Raw genomic sequence first — 26020 nt, 5'->3', positions numbered from 1 at the left:
GCATGTGTGTAGGGACACCCACATTCTTGTTAGGGAGTTTTAGGATTTTCACCCAGTGACTTATGTGCTGGAACAGTGATATATAGTTTGAGGTCAGAATGGTATGTAGCTTGGAGGGCAGTTTACAGGAGCTTCCAGATGGTAAATGGAAGGTGCTGTTAAAGGAATCCTGGTGAGTTGTCTTCGCTCACCTTGTATGTGATACACATTGACGCTAGTGTGCACCAGTGATGGAGGCTTAGGTACTTTTTAATCAACCTGATCCGAGATGTTATGACACAACTTTGAGATAGGTGGAACTTTAAACTGGATCTCTTGGCTCAGAGGTAGGGACACTACCACGGTGACATAAAAGCCCTACCAGAGTGAATGCTTTCTTCCTTATGTATCTAAAGTGCCATTACGCACAACTAAACGACCTTCCCATCATCAAAGTCACCATGTCTATTTTTAAATTGTTTTTCTTTTGAATTACTAACCACCACAAGTAAAACCACCATGTAGCCAATTTGATATTTATATGCTAATTCCATTAAGGGCAATGCAAATCATCAAAATTGAGGGGGAGGTAAGGAGTGAGGGAAGGAACAAAATCAAAATGAAGTTGGGGCGGGGTGGAAATAAAGCTGTGTATACCCCATGGTGCCCATCTCTCTTAGAGGGAATGTTTAAAGTGGTGGTTGGAATGTTTGTGCTGAATGATGTTGTTGGAACTGCACTCACCCTATTGGTGAACAGGATTTGGGTAATTACATGCCACAGAACCTCCAGTCTCTGAACTCTGCTCATGTGACCACAGTATTTATATGGCTGACCCATTCAATTTCTGGTTAATGATAACCCTCAAAATGTTATGTGGAAGATTCAGTGATGATAGTGCCATTGTAGCAATACTATGTGCAGTTCAACTCAGTACAGCTAGAACCTTCACATAAGGACATACTGTAATATATCGTCTTTGTTGTTTATTTGAGTCCATGTATTGCGCTGAAGGTGCAAATGCAATTAGTTGGAAAATGTTTATTATCAAGAACATTATTATAGCAGTGAGCATGTATGCAATAAGGTTAGTGACAAACGTTCAGCAATTTGAGCTTTAAGTAGTTGAGCTCTTGGGACAAAACGCTTCCTGTGATGATTTTATATGGAGCACAAGGTACCCGAACCTTGCCTGAGGTCTCAAGGAATTATTTGCATCATTGGATCTAATTTTATTTGGTGAGCCCCCAGCAGAGTGCACATTTCCTACCTTTTCTCTTTTTGGAGAGAGACATCAACAAGACACTTGAGACTTACAGGGCATGTAGAGGTATGTTGTAGAGGTTACAGTTTTTTTTTTACTGTGGAGCTCCCAACCCCAGTTTAATTTCTTTTATTCTTTAACAGGATATAGATATATACTGGCAAGGCCAATATTTGATACCCATTCCCAAGTGCCTTTGCTGGGCCAGTGGGCCAGATCGAGTAAGGATGGCAGATTTCCTTCCCTAAGGGATATTAGTTAATCAGATGGGTTTTTAGATACTTTCTAACCAACCTGTTCAGAGGTGTTCTGAGCAGGCGGAAATTGAACCCTGGCCTCCTGGCTCACAGTTAGGGACACTACCATTGCACCAGCAGACCTCCCCGAAGACATCTGAGTGGGCATTATTCATCAACCTGTTCACTGATGTTATGGACATGCATGGACAGGCAGGACTTGAACCCAGGCCTCCGCCTAAGAGAGAGAGAGATACTTCCACTGTTTTTATGACAATCAACATTGATTATGTGGTCATCGTTACTCAGATTGGCTTCCAATCCCACAATAATTATTTGGAAGTAAACCTGACCAGTTGCTATGGTGAGATTTGAACCCATGTCCCCTGGCTTACTATTCCAGTGACATTATCACTCCGCCTCCATTGTACCATTTTGCAGTGATGGAGGACAGATTAAACAGAAAACACAATGACAACTAGTTCTGCAGGACAAAAAAACAGAGTGTGTAAGATGCACACTATCAGAACACAATCAGAGATCCTTGATCAAGCATTAGCACTGCACTAATGATCAAAATAATAGTTACTGAGCCCAACCTCTTACACTTTGACATGCTCTCTGAATCTTCGTGGTATTCACACGTGGACAGAAGTGGTTGTGATGTGGTAGGGACTACACTGTCTGGCTAAGAGTAAATAAGTTTTATTTGAAAGAGAACAAATAGTGAGATCCCATAAACGTACTAAGAGTATAAAGCAAGAGGTTCCACTGTTTTGAACAAACTATAATAACCTGTATTGTGCGAAGTTAGATTGTATATATGTGTACTCAACTTTTGACCAGAGAGAATGCCATTCACAGACAAAGAGAAGCATTCTCAATCATGTCTGATACCTTGCACTTTCGTCTGTACTTGTATGAAAGTGAGTTTGAAATAATACTGATCATAGGTTACTAGAATACCTGTTGAATAACTCGCACAGCAAAAGAGAATGAGTTCTGAGTATCAGCCAGACAAGGTCAGCCTTGCACACTATTCTTTGCCAGCAGTTGTTGTACTAGTCACGAGGAAGGGACTGGAACAAACTTTTCATCTCATTGTACATGACTGAGCTCAAAGTCCACATTAGTTACTAATTTTAAACAAGAAGCAAGGACTGGAAGAAGACTGGTGAAATTGAATGTTTGAATTGCATCTGAGTTTATTGTTTACATTATTTACAGAGCAGCTTGTTCCAAAAGTCTGAACATTTGAGGAAAAGGAAATGTACCTCTCATTTATCCAGTAGGAGGGGAATGGAGTGTAATGCATGTGCAATGCATCACTAAAGGGCGTCTGAAAATAAAAACAGCGAGATCATGTGCAGACCTGAATCTGATTATTTCTTCCCGAGAGCTTTAGGCTGCCCAGGCCTCAAGCTCTGGAATTCCCTTTCTAATCCTCTTCCTTTAAGGCATTCTTTAAAGCTCATGGTTGTGTTCAATCTTTTGTCACAACTCCCTAAAGCAGTTCATTGTAAAATGTTTTTTGATAACCTCCTGTGAAGTGCCTTAACAGGATTCATTGCTGCATTAAATGACACAGAACTCTAACTTGTAATAATGCTACTTTTGTTGATTGGGGTGATCTCAGCAATGGAAGGTATTGCAATGCTGACGAATCCCACTTAGTACAGCTCATTCTCAGATGGTTTCTCTCCATGTTCATACCCACAGGCTGATGCCAGCAGTGCCAGGGAACAGGTCATTCAACGTCTCAACTTTATCCGTGAGATGTGCGACAATGAGGAGCAGAGACTGTTAGAGGTGATCCATGATGAGGAAGAGCGAGTCCAGCAAAGCATTTTGACCCAGAATACCTATTGGATGGAGTCCCAGCAAAAGCTAGCTGACATTAAAAACTACCTGGTAGACATAGTGACAAAAATGGACGATACCGTCCTGGTGGTGAGCAGCAAGTCCACTACAATCCTGTCTCATTTATGAGTCATTGTGCTTTACTGAGTAACTAAATTCGCTCTCTTTTCCTGCAGAAACACCAGAAGGAAATATTCGAAAGGTACGTGCAGTCAATCATACAGCGCAGATATTGACTATTGACATGAAACTTGGAATAATCCATTAAAGTTTTATTTTTGCAGCTTGGAATGTCAGCAACAACTGAGTGTTAGTACAGGGCCTTGTTTAAATTTGCAAATAATTTTAATAAGCTTGTGAACCTAGGTTTAAATCTTTCACCTTCCCAGTTTGACAGACTGCATACAGTTGACTGCATCTGATTCTTATGTTCTGATGACTACATTTATTTTTAACAGGAGGCCATTCTCAGTATGGAACATTACAGCACAGTACAGGCCATTTGGTCCTCGATGTTGCGCTGACCTGTGAAACCAATCTAAAGCCCATCTAACCTACACTATTCCATTATCATCCATATATTTATCCAATAACCATTTAAATGTTGGTGAGTCCACTGCTGTTGCAGGAGTGCATTCTACGCCCCTAAGTAAAGAACCTACCTCTGACATCTGTCCAATATCTATCACCCTTCAATTTAAAGCTATGTCCCCTTGTGCTAGCCATCACCATCTGAGGAAAAAGGCTCTCACTGTCCACCTTATCTAGTCCTCTGATCATCTTGTATGCCTCAATTAAGTCACCTCTTAACCTTCTTCTCACTAATGAAAACAGCCTCAAGTCCATCAGCCTTTCCTCATAAGATTTTCCCTCCATACCAGGCAACATCCCAGTAAATCTCCTCTGAACCCTTCCTAAAGCTTCCACATCCTTCCTATGATGCAGTGACCAGAACTATATACTATTCTCCAAGTGTGGCTGCACCAGAGTTTTGTACAACTGCAACCTAACCTCCTGGATGCAAAACTCAATCACTCTACCAATAAAAGCTAACATACCATATGCCTTCTTAACAACCCTATCAATCTTGGTGGCAACTTTCAGGGATCTATACACATGGACACCGAGATTTCTCTGCTCATCTACACTATTGAGAATCTTACCATTAGCCCAGTCCTCTGTGTTCCTGTTCCTCCTTCCAAAGTGAATCACCTCACACTTTTCCACATTAGTCTCCATTTGCCTCCTCGCAGCCCAGCTCTGCAGCTTATCTATGTCCCTCTGTAACCTGCAACATCCTTCCGTACTGTCCACAACTCCACTGACCTTAGTGTCATCCACAAATGTACTAACCATCCTTCTAAGCCCTCATCTGGATCATTTATGAAAATGACAAACAGCAGTGGTCCCAAAACAGATCTTTGCGGTATACCACTAGTAACTGAACTCCAGGATGAATGTTTCCCATCAACCATTACCCTCTGTCTTCTTTCAGCTAGCCAATTCTGATCCAAACCGCTAATTCACCTTCTGTCCCATGCCTCCGTATTTTCTGCAATAACCTACCATTGGGAACCTTATCAAATGCCTTACTGAAATCCAAATGCATCACATGCTTTACTCTTATCCATCTGTTTAGTCACCTTCTCAAAGAACTCAATAAGGTTGGTGAGGCATGACCTACCCCTCACAAAACTGTATTGACTATCCCTAATAAAATTATTCCTTTCTAGATGATTATAAATTCTATCTCTTATAATCCTTTCCAAAACTTTGTCCACAACAGAAGTAAGGCTCACTGGTCTATAGTTACTCAGGTTGTCTCTACTCCACTTCTTTAACAAGGGGACATTTGCTATCCTCCAGTCTTCTGGCACTATTCCTGTAGACAATGACAACATAAAGATCAAAGCCAAAGGCTCTGCAATCTCCTCCCTGGATTCCCAGAGAATCCTAAAATAAATCCCATCCAGCCCAAGAGACTTATCTATTTTCACACTTTCCAGAATTGCTAACACCTCCTCCGTATGAACCTTAATCCAGTCTAATCTTATAGACTGTATCTCAGTATTCTCCTTCAAAACATTGTTTTTTTCCTGTGAATACTGATGAAAAATATTAATTTAGCGCCTCTCCTATCTCTTCAGACTCCACACACAACTTCCCACTACTGTCCTTGACTGGCTCTCATCATTACCCTCGTCATTCTTCTATTCCCAACATACCATTACACGTGAAAGTCCCAGGTTAAACTCTGTTGGTTGTTGTTTCGAATAGAACATATTCTGGGTTTTATCACAGATGATCAAACAGCCTGTTAAAATGTACCACCTTGTTGTATGTTGTTCTCAGGAGTGTCCTGGAGCTGAATTTTTAATTCTACATCTGCATTTGCTAAAAGAAAATCTGTCTGTATTTCAGCAGCTTGCAGTCTGACAGTAAAAGGGGGTTTTGTAGGCATAGATTATCGCAGGTCCAAGATCACAGACAATGGCTTCACGTTACTGATGAAGCCTGGTTACTCCGTCACATTTTCACATTTGATAAACAGACCCCAAACTCCCATTCTTACTACGAGGGAAAGCAGACCCATGTGATTGTTGGTTTTTGCAGTTAATTTATCTTAAATCTGTGTCCTCTGCTTACCAACCCTCCTTTTTCTCCATATTTATTTAATCTTTTTAAATATCTCTAGTCTCCTCTAAACTCTCTATTTAGGACAATCCCAACTTCTCGGTTATGTCAACATAACTGAAGACCTTCATCCCTGTCATTTCCTCTGTAGTCACTCCAAAACCTTGAAAACCTTCCAAAAGTACATTGTGTAGAACTGTAAGTAATGTTCCAGCTACTCTATACTGAATGCAATTTCTCTGTTCTAGGGCGGAGGAAGCAGAGGGAATTCTTGAGCCCGAGGACTCTAATAAGCTGAACTTCAACCTTGCCTGCGTTCACAGTCATCTCCTCAGTAACCTGTGGGCATCTGCAGCCATGATCGGCATTCCAGGTCAGTAATAACTAACTGGCAATCCTTTCTGAATCAAGCCAAGACTTTGCAACCATTGCTTTATTTGTACCAAGTCCTGGTCCCCAACTATTCTGGGCTGGCTGATCTACATCGGCTCCATTCAAACTGTGTTTTCAAATAGCAATGTCTGTGGACCCACCTATGACTGTGGGCAACTGCTCATGCACACACTCCTATACCCATCCTGTCATCATGTTAAAGGCTACATCAGATATCCACAGAGAAGGGAATGCAAAGAAGAGCTCAGCGGCAGCAAGTGAGGATGGGGGAGGTTTGGCAGTGAGAATGTGAGATTCATGAGGTCCCCTTTCCTCCCTCTACCCCACTTCCTCCCCCTAACCTCCATCTTCTTTCTGCCCACCTCCCTTCTTCCCCTCTCTCCCTCTGCACTCACTCTGCCCCATCCTCCACTTTTCTCCATCTGTTCTTCTACCCCTCTCCAATACACACGTTTCCAGAGTCTAGATCATGCCTCCCCCCCGTCTGCCCCTTCAATGCACATGCAGAACTTTGGGATGGCACAGTGTGCATGCACTAGTATCAACAAATGCAGCCTTTCAGGTAGCCCCCACAGATTTGCCCATCCCTACCTCTGTTACATTCACCAGCCCCACAACTCACTAAGATATTGGCTTCATCTAATTCTGAACCCTTGATCCCCTTACTAATCAAGAACCTACCTCTGTCTTCAATAGACTCAATAATTTGGCCCGCACAGCCCTTTGCAGCAATGAATCTCACAGATTAACCACCCTCTGGCTAAAGAAATTCCTCCTTCTCTCAGTTCTAAAGGGTCATCTCTTCAATCTGAGGCTGTGCCCTCGGGTCCTTCCCCTCTTTATCTTTTTCTATCATTTTCCATACAACTGAACCCAATTCCCCCAAATTTAGTTGAAAGCCCAATCCACAGCTGTAGTTATGTGATTTGCCAAGACTCTGGTCCCAGCCTGATTCAGGTGAGGTGTGTCCCATTGGAAAGCTCCCTCCTTCTCCAGTGCTGGTGCCACTGTCCCTTGAATCCAAACCTGTTTTTCCACACAAATCTTTGAGCCACGCATTTACCTATTTAATCTTGTTGACCCTGTGGCTCAGTTAGTAATCTGCAGATTATTACCTTTCTGGTTCTGTGTTTTAATTTAGCTGCTCATATTCCCTCAGCAGAACCTCTTCCTTCTTTCTACCTGTATCATTGGTACCTATGGGGACCACAACAACTGGATCTTTCCTCTCCCACTCCAGGTTCCTCTGCACCCCAGTTGAGATATCCTGAACCTGGGCACTAGGTAGGCAACACAGCTTTCAGGACTCTCGATCCTGGCCACAGAGAACAGTGCCTACTCCCCTGACTATACTATCCTCGATTACAACTACATTTCTCTTTTCTCCCTGCTCTTGAACGACTCCCTTTCCATAGTGCTCTGGTCAGTTTTCTCATTCTCTCTACAGCCCCCACTCTCATCCACAGGGGCAAGAATCTCAAATCTGTTGGACAAGCTCAAGGGTTCAGGCTCCTTCAGCACTACCTCCCAGATCCCTCTATCCACCTCGCTCATGGTCACAGCCTCCTGTCACTGACCACTGACCAAATTTGAGGGAGATCATCTAAGGGGTGTGACTGCCTCCTGAAACACAGCCTCCAGACAACTCTTGCCCCTCCGTGATGTGTCAGTGTTTGTAGCTCATTGTCCAGCTCATCAACTCTAGCTGGAGTTGCTCAAGTAACCAACACTTACTACAGATGTGGTCAGCATGAACCACAATGGGGTCCACCAGTTCCCACATCATGCAGTTACAACACATCACCTGACCCAGCATCTCTATTTTAATTACATGGTTCTTAATTTGATTTCTAAAAATCTTCTACTGATCTTTGTAACCTGTAAATATTTCCCCTACTTACCTTCAATCTGAAAGTAACCTGTAATAGTCAAATTAGTAGTTATTACTAACCAATGAACTTACCATTTCCCTCTGATATCACTGTATTTTGCTGGGGTCCTAATCCTGGCCCTCAATTTATCCTGTTTTAAAAGAACCTTACAAACTATGAACCAAAAAAGCAAGCAAAAAGTACTTCTTCCCCTCTGCAGTAAATTTCCACACTTCCTCCAAATTCTCGAAACTATATACTCGGGCTGTGTGACAAAAAACAACATCTGTGCCAGTGCAGCATTTCTGTAGTACTGCACATGGGAGAGCTAACCAAGATTTGGTGTTCCAACCTCTGGAACCCAGGACTTTAAACATTATTTTGTTTTCAAAAGGAAAAGGTAAAGATCATTCCAGGTCCAACTCTGGTGAGCTGGATATGTAAAGATTTTAATGGGTAAGGATCCTCAGTAACACAAGAATCTTGTGTTTCAGTTGCTGAAAACTTGCACATTGATGAGAAAACACTGCATTCATCACTGACACTGTCCGAGAGCAAAAAGAGACTGAGTTTCGTCAGGAAAAAGGTCCATTTGTACCCGGACTGTCCTGAGCGCTTTGAGCATTGGCCAAATGCCCTGGGCCTGGAGTCTTTCCAGAGGGGTCTTTGCACCTGGAGAGTAGACGTGGAGAATAGTTGCGCCTACAAAGTGGGCCTGGCTTACAGCTGCCTCCCCCGCAAGGGAACCGGTCATGAGTCCCGTCTCGGATATAACTCATCCTCCTGGGTGTTCTCCCGCTACGACGAAGAGTACACGGTCGCTCATGACGGCCAGCTGAAGACCCTGGATCTGCTGCGGCGCCCAAAGTTGATCGGTATACTGGTGGACTATGATGGAGGTGAAATTCTCTTCTACGATGCTGATGCCTGTGCTATAATTCACAGCTACCAAACAAAACTCTCCTTTCCCGTTCACGCAGCGTTTGCAGTAGCAGACAACTGTATTACAATAGTCCAATAGAAGATTTAATGGGAACACTGAAAGTCACCAGGTCTGCACCCTAACATTTTCCTTCAATTTTTTCATTCTTTATTGGGGAGATGGTGATGCAATGGTGATGTCACTCAACTCGTAATCTAGAAAGTAATGCTTTAGGTCATGGGTTCAAAGCCAACTGTGGCATGTGGTGAAATTGGAATTAATTCAATATCTATGGAATTGTAAAAAAGGTCTGAAGTGAATTGGAGAACCACTGTCAATAGTTGTAAAAACCTATGTGATCCATTAATATCACTTAGGGAAGGAAGAGCTGCCATTCTCACCTCGATATTCCATACTCACGTCAATGTGGTTAGCTCTTCACAGCCCTCTGAAATAACTTAACAAGCCACTCAGTTCAAGGACAGTTAGGGATGGGCAACAACCGTTGGCCTTGACACTGACACTAATATTAAAGAATAAAGAGGAAAATAATTCTAGGAAGAGACCCCAATCTAAATGAAAAGCAGATTACAGGCATAGAGTCATACCAGACCCTTTGCTTCAACTCGTCCATGCCAGCTAGATATCCTAAATTAATCTAGTCCCATTTGCCAGCATTTACCCCACATCCCTCCAACCCTTCCTATTCATACACCCATCCAGATGCCTTTTAAATGCTGTAATTGTATCAGCCTCCACCACTTCCTCCGGTAGCTCATTCCATACACGTACCACCCTCTGCATGAACAACGTAGCCTTCAAGTCCTTTATAATCTTTCCCCTCCCACCTTAAACCTATGCCCTCTAGTTTTGGACTTCCCCACCCTTTGAGCATTGGCCAAATGCCCTGGGCCTGGAGTCTTTCCCAGAGGGGTCTTTGCACCTGGAGAGGAGACGTGGAGAATAGTTGCGCCTACAAAGTGGGCCTGGCTTACAGTTGCCTTCCCCGCAAGGGAACCGGTCATGAGTCCCGTCTCGGATATAACTCATCCTCCTGGGTGTTCTCCCGCTATGACGAAGAGTACACGGTCGCTCATGACGGCCAGCTGAAGACCCTGGATCTGCTGCGGCGCCCAAAGTTGATCGGTATACTGGTGGACTATGATGGAGGTGAAATTCTCTTCTACGATATTCACTGTATCTATCCCCTTCATGATTTTATAAATCTCCATAAGGTCACCCCTCAATCTCCGACTCCAAAGGCGAAAGGTCCCAGCGTATTCAGTCTCTCCCTATAGCTCAAACCCTCCAGTCCCAGCAACGTCCGGCAGAACTTGGATTTAAACATGGAAAACATTTATCATCAGGATTTTCCTTTCTAGTTTTCTGCCAGTATTATTTTATATTTGCTGCTGTAGATTATAATAGTTCATTGGCTGGAGTTACGTGTAGATCAGACCAGGTAAGGATGGCAGTTTTCCTTCCTGAAAGCACTTTTGTGAAATAGTTGTGTTTTAATTAAAATTCAAAAACTCATGGTCATCATTACTCATATCAGTTTTTCATTCCCAGATTTAAATAAAATTAAATCAAATTCTCAAACTACTATGTAGAATCTGAACTCTCATTCTCTGGCTTCTTAGTCCAGTAACATACCCAGTGCATTCCACTACATTATAGTATAGTGGTTATTTCACTGTCAGAGGAGGGACTTACTGGATAGAGACAATGGTCAGGAACCAGGATGATTTCACCTTAAGGAGCAGGAGAATCAACGTTTCGGGCATAAGAAGAAGGGCTTATGCCCGAAACGTCGATTCTCCTGCTCCTTGGGTGCTGCCTGACCTGCTGCGCTTTTCCAGCAACACATTTTTCAGCTCTGATTTCTCCTTAACCCAGGAGCACTGACCCTGATCATACCCTGTTTGTAATTCTGGTCTCTTCAGTATCTTTGATTATAATCGCTCCACCATTGGTGGCTGTGCCTTCAGTCACTGGGGCTTCAAGGTCTGGAATTCCATCCCAACATCCTTTTGCCTTTAAGAAGCTCCAGCAACCTCTGGCTAAACCTTTGCTGATCTGACCTCATGCCTGACTGTGTAGCTCTGTGCCATACTGTGATTTATTACTCTATGTCTCGGGAATGTTTTATTACAATCGAGGTGGTATAAGTTTTCGTCGTTGTTACTGTCACCCTGGTAACTTAGTTTCATCAGGATATAAGCTAGTTTATGGAGCAACCACAAAGGGGTTTAATCCTGACAGTTTGTAAAATTGTGGAAACTGTGTGAAATTCAAACTTTTTTTTTGTGTCTGCCAACTCAGTGTTCTTTGGAGAATGTCAAGATTCCCAGACTCTAATAGATCCAGGTCCAGATTAGTCTGAATGATACTGGGCAGTAGAGACTGGAGAATTGAATGACCAGTTCCAGGTCCTCCTGCTTTTAATGCTTGTGACTGGAACCATGTTGCCTGGTTAGTGGGGGTTAGAATGTGAGACCTGAGAATAGTAAATAAGCCTCCGCTCTGTTCCTCTCTCTTTTTCTCACATGGTTCTTGGAATGCCACTCTAACGCTACCTTTTAGAGGATTTGTCAGGGATAGAGCAAGGTTTGAGCCATCCACCTTCCAGCATTGACCTAGAGTCTCTCTAAATTTAAGGTTAATCTTCTGGACACTCTTCCGAGTAACTTAAAAGAAAATTATCCGGGGTAGCAAAACTATGTTTTCTGCTCATTTTCTCATTTAAAAACTTCTGCTTATTAATTTAAAATGTATTGAAGGTAAGGGCAAGGGTGAAAGGCTGAATAGGGTCGTTGGAATCATGTGATAAAAACATCCAAGAATTCTTGCAAACAGAATTGTTAAACCATTCGATAGCATTGACTAATTGGATAATGCATTAAATGAGATTCAGGTGGAAGATATGTTGGGTGGACAATATCAAACTGTTAGGGGACCGATAGGTTGTAGAGAGGAAGATGAGGGTAGCAGGAGATTCACTGAACTCTAAATTCCACTGACAAGAAGAGAAAGGTGTGTCACCGTGTTGCACTCTTCCATCTGAAGCATACACAGACAACAGTGGAAAAGTGTGAGGTGATTCACTTTGGAAGGAGCAACAGGAATACAGAATGCTGGGCGAATGGTAAGATTCTTGGTAGTGTAAATGAGCAGAGAGATTTCGGTGTCTATATATATAGATCCTTAAAAGTTGCCACCTGGGTTGATAGGGTTGTTAAGAAGGTATAAGGTGTGTTATCTTTTGTTGGGCGAGGGATTGAATTTTGGAGCCACAAGGTCATGTTGCAGCTGTACAAAACTCTGGTGCGACCGCAGTTGGAGTATTGCATACAGTTCTGGTCACTGCATTATAGGAAGGATGTGGAAGCTTTGGAAAGGGTCCAGAGGAGATTTACTAGGATGTTGCCTGGTGTGGAGGGAAGGTCTTATGAGGAAAGGCTGAAGGACTTGAGATTGTTTTCATTAGAGAGAAGGAGGTTGAGAGGTGACTTAATTGAGACATATAAGATAATCAGGGTGGATAGTGTGAGCCTTTTTCCTCAGATGGTGAGACATGGCTTTAAATTGAGGGGTGATAGACATAGGACAGATGTCAGAGGTAGTTTCTTTACTCGGAGTGTAATAGAGGTGTGGCATGCCCTGCCTGCAACAGTAATTGACTCACCAACTTTAAGGGCATTTAAACGGTCATTGGATAAACAAATGGATGAAAATGGAATAGTGTAAGATAGATAGACTTCAGATTGGTTCCACAGGTCGGCACAACATCGAGGGATGAAGGGCCTGTACTGCGCTGTAATGTTCTATGTTCTAATATTGCGTGCCATGACAGAGCTGATTCCCACAATCTCAAATTCTACACTGGATCATACTGACACTATAGGACAGTGCCAGCAATTAAAAGGACAATGTCATTAATTCATAAAAACTTTTAAAACTCTGAATTTCTGGTACAGTACAATTGCTTGATCTCAGTTATTTAATTATAAATGTATTTCTTAATCAGTAGTGATATAATTAAACAAAAGCATTTTTAAAATTGTATTTATGTTTGTACTTCTGAATCTTATGTTAATTTATTGAACATTTATGTCTTTCCCGTACACTCTCATTGATCTTTCTCTGTGACTGAGGCAAATGTAAAGGAGAATGAGTGAGGAGGAGACAGGTTTGAAGTTAGTCAGCAGCTTATGTCCTGTTCCTTCAGTAAATTTGACATTCACGCTGAGCATAGCCCCACCTTCCTGAACTGAATCTGCCAAACAGAATCCCCAGATGTCCCCGTGACTTTCCCCCTGGCAACTCTGCTTCTACACTGGTTGCCAATCAGTTCTGTATTGTCCTATAAGTCACTGCTTAGAGAATTGGAGGTGGGGAAAAGTCCAGACTCTGGGTAACATATTGAAATACAGTACACTGAGGTGTTGCAACTTTCTGCAATATTTAAATTCATTCATGATTCTAACCAATTACCTTGGACACATTAAAAGGAGAGCTCCTGGCTGTCTGTTACTTTGCGTAAGGATAAAGAATAGATTTATTTTTGAAGGTGTGAATTTATTTAAGGCTTACTTAGATTTTTGATAGACAAGAGAGACAAAAGGTTATATAGGGAGGCAGCCAGGAAAGTGGAGCTGACATCATTACCAACTCAGTCATGATCATATTGATTGGTGGAGGAGGCTCAAAAGTTCTAATGGTCTACTCCTGTCCTAATATTTTACTCTTTACTACCTTTGCTATTTATACTGTTCAGACAAGGCACACTTTGCTGCTTCTTTGAAGGAAATTTCCTCTTCCCCACATTTCCAACTCAGCAAAGTTATCTCTGGCAGTAATATACCTACACATACATCAAGGCAGAAACACCTTAATTTTTCACTACTAATATCAGAACTTCGAATCCTAATTTATGAATTGTTGTCTGAATTTAGGCTTGTGCACAGCATCATGGGCTGAAGGGTCTGTTCTGTGCTGTATTGTTCTATGTTCTATGTTGTGTTATTGTCAGCGTGGGACTGGAACTGGATTCTATTATGTATTTGAGAAAATATGACACTCAAAGACAATCACATCACTTATACAGATATTGACTGTTCTAAGCTACACTGGATCATACTGACACTATAGTTGTATTTTCATCATCTGAATGGTACCTATATAGTCAATCAACGATAGTCCTAGAGATGTACAGCATGGAAACAGACCCTTCGGTCCAACCCATCCATGCCGACCAGGTATCTTAAGTTAATGATTAGATTAGATTCCCTACAGTGTCAACACAGGCCCTTGGGCCCAACAAGTCCATACTGATCCTCTGAAGAGTAATCCATCTAGACCCATTTCCCCCTAACTAATGCACCAACCACTATGGGCAATTCAGCATGGCCAATTCACCTGACCTGCACATCTTTGGATTGTGGGAGGAAACCAGAGCACCTGGAGGAAATCCACGTAGACACAGGGAGAATGTGCAAACTCCACACAGACAGTCGCCTGAGGCTGGAATCGAACCTGGGTTTCTGGCACTGTGAGGCAGCAGTACTAACCACCATGCCGTCCCATAATCTAGTCCCATTTGCCAGCATTTGGCACATATCCCTCTATTCACATACCCATCAGAAGCCTTTTAAATATTGCAATTGTACCTGCCTCCAGCATTTCCTTTGGCAGTTCATTCCATACACACACCACCCTCTTCGTGAAAAAGTTGTCCTTTAGGTCCCTTTGAAATCTTTCTCCTCTCACCTTAAACCTCTAGATTTGGACTCCACTACTCTGGGGAAAAGACCTTGGTTATTCACACCATCCATGCCCCTCATGATTTTGTAAACTTATGTAAGGTTGCTCCTCAGCCTCCAACACTACAGAGAAAACAGTCCCAGCTGCCTCTCCCTATAGCTCAAACCTTCCAACCTTGGCTACATCCTTTAAATCTTTTCTGAAATGTTTTCAAATTTCATAACATCCTTCCTTACAAGGAGACCAGAATTGCACACAGTATTCCAAAAGTGGCCTAACCAATGTCCTGTAAAGCCGCAACATGATATCCCAACTCCTGTACTCAGTACACTGACCAATAAAGGCAAGTGTGCCAAACGCCTTCTTCACTCTTCAACTTCACTTTCAAGGAGCTATGAACCTGCACTCCAAGGTCTCTTTGTTCAGCAACACTTCCAAGAAACATACCATTAAGTATTACAAGTCCGGCCCTGATTTGTCTGTCCAAAATGCAGCATCTCACATTCATCTAAATTAAACTCTACCTGCCACTCCTTAGCCCATTGGCCCATCTGATCGAGATTCCATTGTACTCTGACGTAACCTTCTTCATTGTCCACTACAACACCAATTTTGGTTGGCCTGCAGACTTACTAACCATACCTCCTATGTTCACATCAAATCATTTATATAAAAAACAAAAGGTAGTGGACCCAGCACCGATCCTTGTGGCACTCCACTGGTCACAGGCCTCCAGTCCGAAAAGCAACCTTCCACCACCACCCTCTGTCTTCTACCTTCGAGCCAGTTCTGTATCCGAGTAGCTAATTCTTCATATATTCCATGAGGTCTAACCTTGTTAACCAGTCTACCATGAGGAACCATGTCAAATACCTTACTGAAGTAACTTCATATACATCACATCCTACCTTCATTAATCCTCTTCGTTACTTCTTCAAAACACTCATAGAACATAGAAAAATACAGCGCAGTACAGGCCCTTCGGCCCTCGATGTTGCACCGACCGAAGCCTACCTAACCGACACTAGCCCAATAACCTCCATATGCTTGTCCAATGCCCGCTTAAATGACCATAAAGAGGGAGAGTCCACCACTGCTACTGGCAGGGCATTCCATGAACTCACAACCCGTTGAGTAAAAAATCTACCCCTAACATCTGTCCTATATCTACCACCCCTTAATTTAAAGCTGTGTCCCCTAGTAACAGCTGACTCCATACGCGGAAAAAGGTTCTCACTGTCAACCCTATCTAAACCCCTAATCATCTTGTACACCTCTATCAAATCTCCCCTAAACCTTCTTTTCTCCAATGAGAAAAGTCCCAAGTGCCTCAGCCTTTCCTCATACGATCTTCCTACCATGCCAGGCAACATCCTGGTAAACCTCCTCTGCACTCGTTCCAATGCCTCCACATCCTTCCTATAGTATGGCGACCAAAACTGCACACAATACTCCAGATGAGGCCGCACCAGAGTCTTATACAACTGCAACATGACCTCAGGACTCCAGAACTCAATTCCTCTACCAATAAAGCCCAGTACACCATATGCCTTCTTCACAGCACTATTTACCTGGATGGCAACTTTCAAAGATCTGTGTACATGGACACCAAGATTCCTCTGCTCATCCACACTACCAAGTAGTGTACCATTAGCCCAGTAATCCATCTTCTTGTTACTCCTACCAAAGTGAATGACTTCACACTTAGCTACATTGAATTCCATTTGCCACCTTACTGCCCAGCTCTGCAACTTATCTATATTGCACTGTAACCTGCCACATCCTTCTTCACTGTCCACAACTCCACCGACTTTCGTGTCATCCGCAAACTTGCTCACCCAGCCTTCAAGCCCCTCCTCCAGGTCATTTATAAAAATGACAAACAGCAATGGTCCCAAAACAGATCCTTGTGGAACACCGCTAGTAACTACGCTCCAAGATGAACCTATACCATCAACTACTACTCTCTGTCTCCTTCCAGCCAGCCAATTCCTAATCCAAACCTCTAATGCACCCTCAATGCCATACCTCCGTAGTTTTTGCATTAGCCTGCCATGGGGTACCTTATCGAACGCCTTGCTAAAATCCATATACACCACATCTACTGATTTACCCTCGTCCACTTCCTTGGTCACCTTCTCAAAGAATTCAATAATGTTTGTGAGGCACGACCTGCCCTTCACAAAACCATGCTGACTATCCTTGATCACATTATTCCTATCCAGATGTTCATAAATCCTATCCCTTACAATTCTCTCTAAGACTTTGCCCACAACAGAAGTGAGACTGACTGGCCTATAGTTACTTGGGCTATCCCTGCTCCCCTTCTTGAACAAGGGGACCACATTCGCTATCCTCCAGTCTTCTGGCACTATTCCCGTAGACAGCGACAACATAAAAATCAAGGCCAATGGCTCCGCTATCTCCTCCCTAGCTTCCCAGAGGATCCTAGGATAAATGCCATCAGGCCCAGGGGACTTATCTATTTTCATCCTTTCCAGTATTCCCCAGACCTCTTCCCTATGTACCTCAAGGACATCCATTCTAATCATTTGTGACTCAATATTCACATCAGCAACAGTGTCCTGTTCCTGAGTGAATACTGACAAAAAGTATTGATTTAGTGTCTCACCAATCTCCTCTGCCTCCACACACAACTTCCCGCTACTATCCTTGACTGGACCGATACCTACCCTAGTCATCCTTTTATTCCTGACATACCTATAGAAAGCCTTTGGGTTTTCCTTAATCCTACCAACTAAGGACTTTTCATGTCCCCTTCTCGCTGCTCTTAGCTCTCTCTTTAGATCCTTCCTGGCTACCTTATAACTCTCAATCGCCCCAACTGAACCTTCACGCCTCATCTTTACATAGGCCGCCCTCTTCCCTTTAACAAGGGATTCCAATTCCTTATTAAACCACGGCTCCCTCACAAGACCCTTTACTCCCTGCCTGACTGGTACATACTTATCAAGGACACCCATTAGCTGTTCCTTGAACAAGCTCCACATATCATTTGTGTTCTTCCCTTGAAGCCTATTTTTCCAATCCACGCATCCTAAGTCATGCCTCACCGCATCATAATTTCCCTGCCCCCAGCTATAACTGTTGCCCTGCAGTGCACACTTATCCCTCTCCATCACTAGAGTAAAAGTCACTGAGTTGTGGTCACTGCCCCCGAAGTGCTCACCTACCTCCAAGTCTAACACCTGGCCTGGTTCATTACCTAGAACCAAATCCAGTATAGCCTCACCTTTTGTTGGCCTGTCTACATATTGTGTCAGGAAACCCTCCTGCACACATTGGACAAACACCGACCCATCTAACGAACTCGAACTATAGCTTTCCCAGTCAATATCTGGGAAGTTAAAGTCCCCCATAACAACCACCCTGCTACTTTCACTCTTCTCCTGAATCATCCTCGCAATACTTTCCTCTACTTCTCTCGGACTATTAGGAGGCCTGTAGAAAACTCCTAACAGGGTGACCTCACCCTTCCTATTTCTAACCTCCGCCCACACTACCTCAGATGGCAAGTCTTCCTCCATCGTCCTTTCTACTGCTGTAATACTATCCTTGACAAGCAATGCCACACCTCCCCCTCTTTTACCTCCATCTCTGACCCTACTAAAACATTTAAACCCTGGAACCTGCAACAGCCATTCCTGTCCCTGTTCTACCCACGTCTCTGTAATGGCCACAACATCGAAGTCCCAGGTACCAACCCATGCTGCAAGCTCACCTACCTTATTTCTTATACTTCTGGCATTGAAGTATACACACTTCAAGCCACTTTCCTGTTTACAGGCACCCTCCTTCGAGATCGATGCCATGTTCCTAACCTCCCTACACTCAAGGTCCTGTACCCTAAAGCTACAGTCCAGGTTCCCATGCCCCTGCAGAGTTAGTTTAAACACTCCCAAAGAGCACTAGCAAACCTCCCCCCAAGGATACTGGTGCCCCTCAGGTTCGGGTGTAGACCATCCTGTTTATAGAGGTCCCACCTTCCCCAGAAAGAACCCCAGTTATCCAAATACCGGAATCCCTCCCTCCTGCACCATCCCTGTAGCCACGCATTAACTCTTCTCTCTCCCTATTCCTCGACTCTCTATCACGTGGCACGGGTAACAAACCAGAGACAACGACTCTTTTCGTTCTAGCTCTGAGCTTCCAACCTAGCTCCCTGAAAGCCTGTCTAACATCCTCACCCCTCTTCCTACCTATGTCGTTGGTGCCAACGTGGACCACGATCTGGGGCTGCTCCCCCTCCCCCTTGAGGACCCGGAAAACACGATCAGAGACATCATGTACCCTTGCACCTGGGAGGCAACATACCAATCGTGAGTCTCTGTCGCCCCAACAAAACCGCCTATCTGTGCCCCTCACTATTGAGTCCCCAATAACTATTGCTCTGCTCTTCTCCGCCCTTCCCTTCTGAGCAACGGGGACAGGCTCCGTGCCAGAGGCCTGAACCTCGTTGCTTACCCCGGTAAGTCATCCCCCCCCACAAGTATCCAAAACGGTATACTTGTTCTTGAGGGGAATGACCACAGGGGGTCCCTGCACTGGCTGCTTCCTCCCACTCCCCCTCACTGTCACCCATCTCTCTATAACTTTCGGAGTAACTACTTCCCTAAAGCTCTGATCTATGACCATCTCTGCCTCCCAAATGATCCGCAGTTCATCCAACTCCAGCTCCAGTTCCCTAACACGGTCTTGGAGGAGCTGGAGATGGGTGCATTTCTTGCAAGTGTAATCAGGAGGGACGCTAATGGCTTCCCTCACCTCATACGTGTTGCAAGAGGAACATTGCACTGCCTTCGCTGCCATCCCTCTAAAAGGTAAACTTTAAAAACTAGATCTAAAGAAACAAACAAGCAAAATGCAGCACTTACCTGCTTGTCACAATGGGTCTTATTATTCGGTTAGAGGAGGAGGGTGGGTGGGAGGCTCTACTCCTGTAGTGCCTCGGGTTCCTCGCCTGCGCGCTTTTATAAGAAAAAAAACCTTCCCAGGTAAGCTAGCGTGACACCAGCTTCCAGGTCCACTAGGCGCTTAAAAAAACTTTAAATTTTAGCCGTTAAAAAAACAATAACTGGACTATACCGTGACTTACAAAAAACACCCACCAAGACAGCCATTACCTGCTCCGCTGAGAGAGTGAACTCAAGTTATTGAGACATGATTTCCCACATACAAAGCCATATTGACTATCCAGTCCTTGCTTTTCCAAGTACATGTAAATCTTGTCCTTCAGGATTCTCTCCAATAACTTGTCCACCACTGATATCATGGTCACTGGTCTATAGTTTCCTAGCTTTTCCTTACCACCTTTTGTAAATAGTGGCACAATGGTAGTCAACTTCCAGTCTTCTGGTGCCTCACCTTTGGCTATCGATGATTCAAATATCTTAGAAAGGGGCCCAGCAATCATCTCTCTAGCTTCCCACAAAAGTCTTAGATACATGTGATCATATCCTGGGGATTTCTCCACCTTTATACATTTTAAGGTGTCCAGCAGCTCCTCCTCTGTATTATGGACATTTTTCAAGATGTTGCTATTTATCTTCCCAAGTTCTCTAGCTTCTATATCATTCTCCACAGTAAACACTGATGTAAAATACTTGTTTAATATCTCCCCCATCTCCTGCGATTCCACGCACAGGTAGCCTTGTTGATCTTTAAAGGGCCCTATTGTCTCCCTAGTTACCCTTTTTCCTTAATGTATTTGTAAAAACCCTTTGGATTCTCCTCAACCCTATTTGCCAAAGCTATCTCATGTCTTAACAGATTCCTTTCCATCCAAGTCCTTAACACTGTGGCAGTTCCAGTCTATGTTTAGAAACTTAAAATCCTCTACCATTACCACCCTATTTTCTTACAGATAACTGAAATCACCTTACAAATTTGCATGGTTTTGCATATTCTACTTCAAGTTGTTATATAATGTTTAAATCCACCTTGAAAACCCCTTTGGATATTCAAGCAAATAAGATTTAATGAAAAATATACTCATGCCAGTTCAATATTTTATTGACTGTCTCCGTCTTCAAAGGGAATTGGTAAAAAATGCAATCCTTTTGTGTCCCCAGATAGCTGGCAATGACTTTGTATGTTTTGTTTTATTAATACCTACAATTGGTCTCTGTGGCAGAGAGAGAGAATGTTTTCATTGTTCATTGTATTAACGAAAACAATTTTCTAAATATTTTCACTCTGTTTAAAACTCTATGAATGTTTGAGGTTTACATTTTTTTTCATCTTACAAAGGTCTGGCTATTTTGCAGTAGGCAGGCCTCCAATGTTCTCAATGCTCAATACACCAATCACTTTGGCAGGAAGAAGAGAGGAGCTGAATATTATTTAATAGGGGAACGACTGCAGAACGCAGTGGCATGGTGGGATTTGGGGATCCTCAAGTCTAAATCACAAAAATCTAGCATATAAGATCAGCAGGTAATCGGGAAGTCAAATGGGATGTTGTTCTTTATTTCAAAGGGAATGGAGTATAAAAATAGGGTGGTCTTACAAGGCCACACCTGGAATACTGGGGCAGCTTTGGGCCTTTTATCTAAGGAAAGATAAACTGACATTGGAGGTAGTCCAGAAAAGGTTCACTAGGTTGATACCAGGGATCTTCTTATTAGGAGGGGCTGAACAGCTTGTGTCGGTACTCATTGAAAATGAAAGACAATGTTATTGAAACAGTTAGGATTTTTAGGGCACTTGACAGGGTAGATGCTGAGAGTGTACCCCTTTATGGGAGAGTCTAGGACTCAGGGTGTAATCTTAGTGTAACAGCTCACCCATCTAAAAGAGTTGAGGAGGAATTTCTTCTCAAGGAGGGTGGTGAATCTCTGAAATTCTTTACTGCAGTGAGCTGTCGAGGCTGGGTACTAAGTATACTCAAGGTGGAGGTAGAAAGATTTTTTAATCCGTGAGGGAATGAAGGATTATGGAAAAATGCAAAAAAAGTAAACTTAAGCAGATTCAGCCATGATCTCATTGAATGGAGGAGCAAACTCATTGGGCTGAATGGCCTCCTTCTGTTCTTGTGGTCTTTATTGTGTTTTCTCACCACTTTCTTGACACTTATTCAGATGTCCTCAAAGTGTGGTTTATTTTCATTAATTCCTTTCATTTCAATTAAGATTTGAATTTCTTCATTACATCAGTCACTTCTTTTCCATATCTGTTTTATTATTGCGTTACGACATGGCGATGAACCCTTCTGTTAATTAAACCAAACACCCAGAAAAGCTCACCTCCCCTCGTAATCTATTAAAAAATGAGTGACAGAGAGCTCCCCAAATTTCACTATTTAAAGAAAATAATATCAACTTATTCTTTAAATCTATAGTGAACATTAAACAACAATTATTCACAACTCTTATGCCCCCTTTCTCTTAACTGCTGATTACCTGCCTCCAACTCTACAATATGCTGCTCCACTTATTAAAATTACATCAACTTTATTTCAAAACCACACAGCGACTGCTGTTTTTGGTATCTTTCTTTTTCAGGCTGAAGATCTCCCTGGGTCGTGTCTTTCTTTTTACTGAGAATATGTTTTGTAGGAAAAAGGTACCTTTTGATCGAGTATTTCCTAATTTCTTAGATATGTGTTGATGGCAGTTGCTCTGTCTCCAATTTTGAAAATGCTTGCCTTTTTTATATCCCTAACATCGGATTGTCTCCTTGGTTCGGTGTTGGCAAAACAATAAATTCAAACTCGATTGGGTTTTAGTATCTTCGGGCATAATTTAAACTGAATAGTTAAATTCAAATTGTTGTCAAAACAACAACCAACTCTGGTATCTATTTCACAGTCAAATGTTACATATTTTCAATTTTCCAGTACACTTTGGGCTTGCCATCTAGTCATATACACAGGTGCTTGTAAGCTCTCAGTTCAGAACAGCATTCACTCTCTCTTAAAGGTACAGTACACGCTTTCAACATCATAACACCTCCACCTTAAGAAAAAAATGAACCATCATAATGAAAGGATGGCTTTTTTTTCTAATTCTTAATCCCATTACAATGAAATATATAGATCATTAATCTAAGTTCATATTCATTTCTGCACACATATATATATATAAATAACATTAGAATCTGTCCAATCTAATCTATACTTTATCCTTTAAATCTGCGATAATGCATCTGCTATCACATTTTTACGACCTGCAACATGTAATTGGTAAATTAAAAATCTGTAACATAAGACTGCAACGAAATAGTCTCATATTTCTGTCTTTAAATCATCCAAGAATGTAAGAGGATTGTGATCCATGTACACAACTGTCTCCGCCACATTGTTCGTCACATAAACGTTAAAATGTTGTAAGGCCAGTACCAAACACAGTAATTCTTTTTCAAAGAAAGAGTATTTTCTCTGGTGGTTGTTGAGTTTGTTTGAAAAGTAGCCAATTGGCTGTTCAATTCCATCATCATCTTCCTGTAGCAGCTCCAACTCCTCTGTCACTAGCATTGATTACAACTTTGAAGGGTTTCAAACAATATGGTATAGCTAAAACTGGTACCATGTTTAATACTGATTTTAAATTCTCAAATGTCTCCTGGCATTGTTCTGCCCACCGAAACTTTGTGTTCTTCTTCAGTAAATCTGTTAGCGATGTCACCATGCTGCTGACATTTGGAACATACTTCCGGTAAAATCCGCTTAATCCCAAAAATGGAAGCACCTCTTTCTTTGATACTGGTCGTGGAAATTCCTCAATGGCCTTCACCTTTGCGTTCCTTGGGGTCAACCTTCCATGACCAAGGTTATGTCTCAACAATGGCACCTCTGTCTTTGCAAATTCTGTTTTCTTTAAGTTTATTGCCAGTTTTGCTTCTCGTAATCGTCAAAGAGTTCTGCCAACTGTACCTAGTGATCGTTCCATGACTTGCTAAAGATCACTACATCATCCAGATAGACTGCATGGTTTGTTAACCCAGCCACAACTCTGTTCATGAGTCTTTGGAATGTGGCCGGTGCGTTCTACATTCCAAAGGGCATCACTTTGAATTTATATAGCCCATTTGGAGTTACAAATGCAGAAACTTCTTTCACTTTCTCTGATAAAGGTACCTGCCAAGAACCGTGCAGTAAGTCCAACTTTGTGATGTACCTGGCTCGTCCACCTTTCTCTATAAAGTCCTACAATCTTGGTATTGGGTATGCGTCTGATTTTGTTATGGCATTGACCTTCCGATAGTCCACACAAAATCGTTGAGTCCTGTCAGGTTTGGGAACTAACATGATCGACAAACGCCACTCACTGACTCAGTTTGATGATATCTTTGTTGAGCACCACAAACACTTCCTTCTGGACCTGTGTGGTTTTGAGAGGATTAAGCCTGGAGGAGTGTTGTTTTAACAGAACAGCATTCCCTACGTCTACCTCATGCACAATAATATCAGTCCTTATTCTTGCATATATCCTCATACTGCTGCAACAAACTTTTTAATGGGGTTCTTTGCTCCTGAGACAGATAATTCACTAACCTATCCCAAGGACTGCCTCATTATTTAACATATTTTGAGGCACATCAAATTCCATGACATCTGGTTTTGATTCCTCACTCTGCATGGAGTAACTAACACTTGTTTCTCCAGTTCCCTGCCTCTATTATAATACGGTCTGAATATGTTCACATGACATACCCAATACAGTTTTTTTCTATCGGGCATCTTTACTGGATAGTTTACCTGACTTAATATTTTTCTCAGTTTGATAGGGACTACTAAACCTGGCACGGAAGAGATTTCCTACCGTTGGTAACAATAATATGTCATCCCCACAGGAAAACGGCCGAATTTCAGAGTTTTTATCTGCCATGTGCTTCATTCTATGCTGTGCGCTCTTCAGGTGCTGCTTAGCTAACTCACCTACCCGATTTAATCTCTCCCTCCCCTCAGATACCTAATCCAAGTGTAAAATCATTGACTTCAGTCCTGTCAATTTTTCTTTAATTAATTTCAAAGGCCATTCATTTCCTGTCCAAATATTAACTAAAAGGGAGTAAACTGAGTAGATTCACATCTCTAATGGCAAACAATACAAACAGGATACCTTTATTCTAATCATTCAGGTGATCCTGACAGTATGCTCTCAACATGGTTTCAGCGTCTGATGCCACCTTTTTAAAGCTCCCTGGGATTCAGGATAGTATGCACTTTGTTTAAAGCACTGTATGCCTAAGCTATCCATAACTTCCTTAAACAGCCTAGCTGTAAAATTAGACCCTTGGTCTGATTGAATCTTTCTGGATAGCCCATACCGCATGAAGAAAGCTACTAACTCCTCTACCACCCTGTTTGCCTTAATACTTTGTAATGGAATTGCCTCCAGAAATCTGGTAGACACATCCAGTATGGTTAGCAAGTACTGGTTTCCACTTTTAGTTTCATGGAGAGGACCGACATGATCAATCATAATCCACGTGAAAGGTTCTTTGAAAGCGGGAATCGGCAACAAAGGTGCTGGTTTTATTACTGCCTGGGGCTTACCTACCATTTGGTACGTTATGATATGTACAGCAAAATTTAACCAAATTCTTGTGCATTCCAGGCCAATAGAAATATTTTTGTACCGTAGCATGAGTCTTCCTCACACCTAGGTGACCTCCTATTGGTAATTCATGTGCTACCCATAACATTACAGTCTGTATGCTACCAGCAACACAATCTAGTGCACTTCTGCCCATTTCTCTCCTGCACTAACCTGACATGGTCTCCATTTTTGACTTAGCATTCTATCTTTAAGATAATAACCCTCAGGAATACATTCAAATTCCTTTTCTGAGGATGCATCGATATATATATAGTCTCATCTTTCTGTTGTAAGTCCATTTGTAAGTCCATTAGGACCTTTTCAGGACTAAACACTTCAGCTTGTTCAGGTTTTTCCTGCACCATTACATCAAACAGGGTGTCCACTAATGTCAACCCCTTCATCTTTCTCCTCAGTTTTTGCTTCGTGCTGTGACTTATGATAGTGGTATCTTGTTACTGCACAATCTGGAAAAATTCCAGGGTATTTTTCTTTTAACTCCTCAGTTCCCTGGTCTTTCTTGGGCTTGTCCA

The 26020-nt window shown here is 42.5% G+C and overlaps 1 protein-coding gene across 2 annotated transcripts in view; it reads left to right on the top strand.

Moving 5' to 3' along the window:
* LOC140469643 (B box and SPRY domain-containing protein-like) overlaps positions 1 to 13227 on the top strand; it is a 103150-nt gene extending 89923 nt beyond the window's left edge. For both annotated transcript variants that reach the window (XM_072566346.1, XM_072566345.1), the window contains exons 3-6: positions 3199 to 3429; positions 3516 to 3541; positions 6222 to 6346; positions 8732 to 13227. In XM_072566346.1, the coding sequence (XP_072422447.1) occupies positions 3199 to 3429; positions 3516 to 3541; positions 6222 to 6346; positions 8732 to 9258 (909 nt within the window). In that variant the 3' untranslated portion in view covers positions 9259 to 13227. The remainder of the gene's footprint in view (positions 1 to 3198; positions 3430 to 3515; positions 3542 to 6221; positions 6347 to 8731) is intronic.
* Positions 13228 to 26020: the final 12793 nt, after the last annotated feature.

Source organism: Chiloscyllium punctatum, chromosome 49, assembly GCF_047496795.1.
Source record: "Chiloscyllium punctatum isolate Juve2018m chromosome 49, sChiPun1.3, whole genome shotgun sequence".
Classification (NCBI taxonomy): Eukaryota; Metazoa; Chordata; class Chondrichthyes; order Orectolobiformes; family Hemiscylliidae; genus Chiloscyllium; species Chiloscyllium punctatum.
This window is presented reverse-complemented; position numbering and strand designations above follow the sequence as displayed.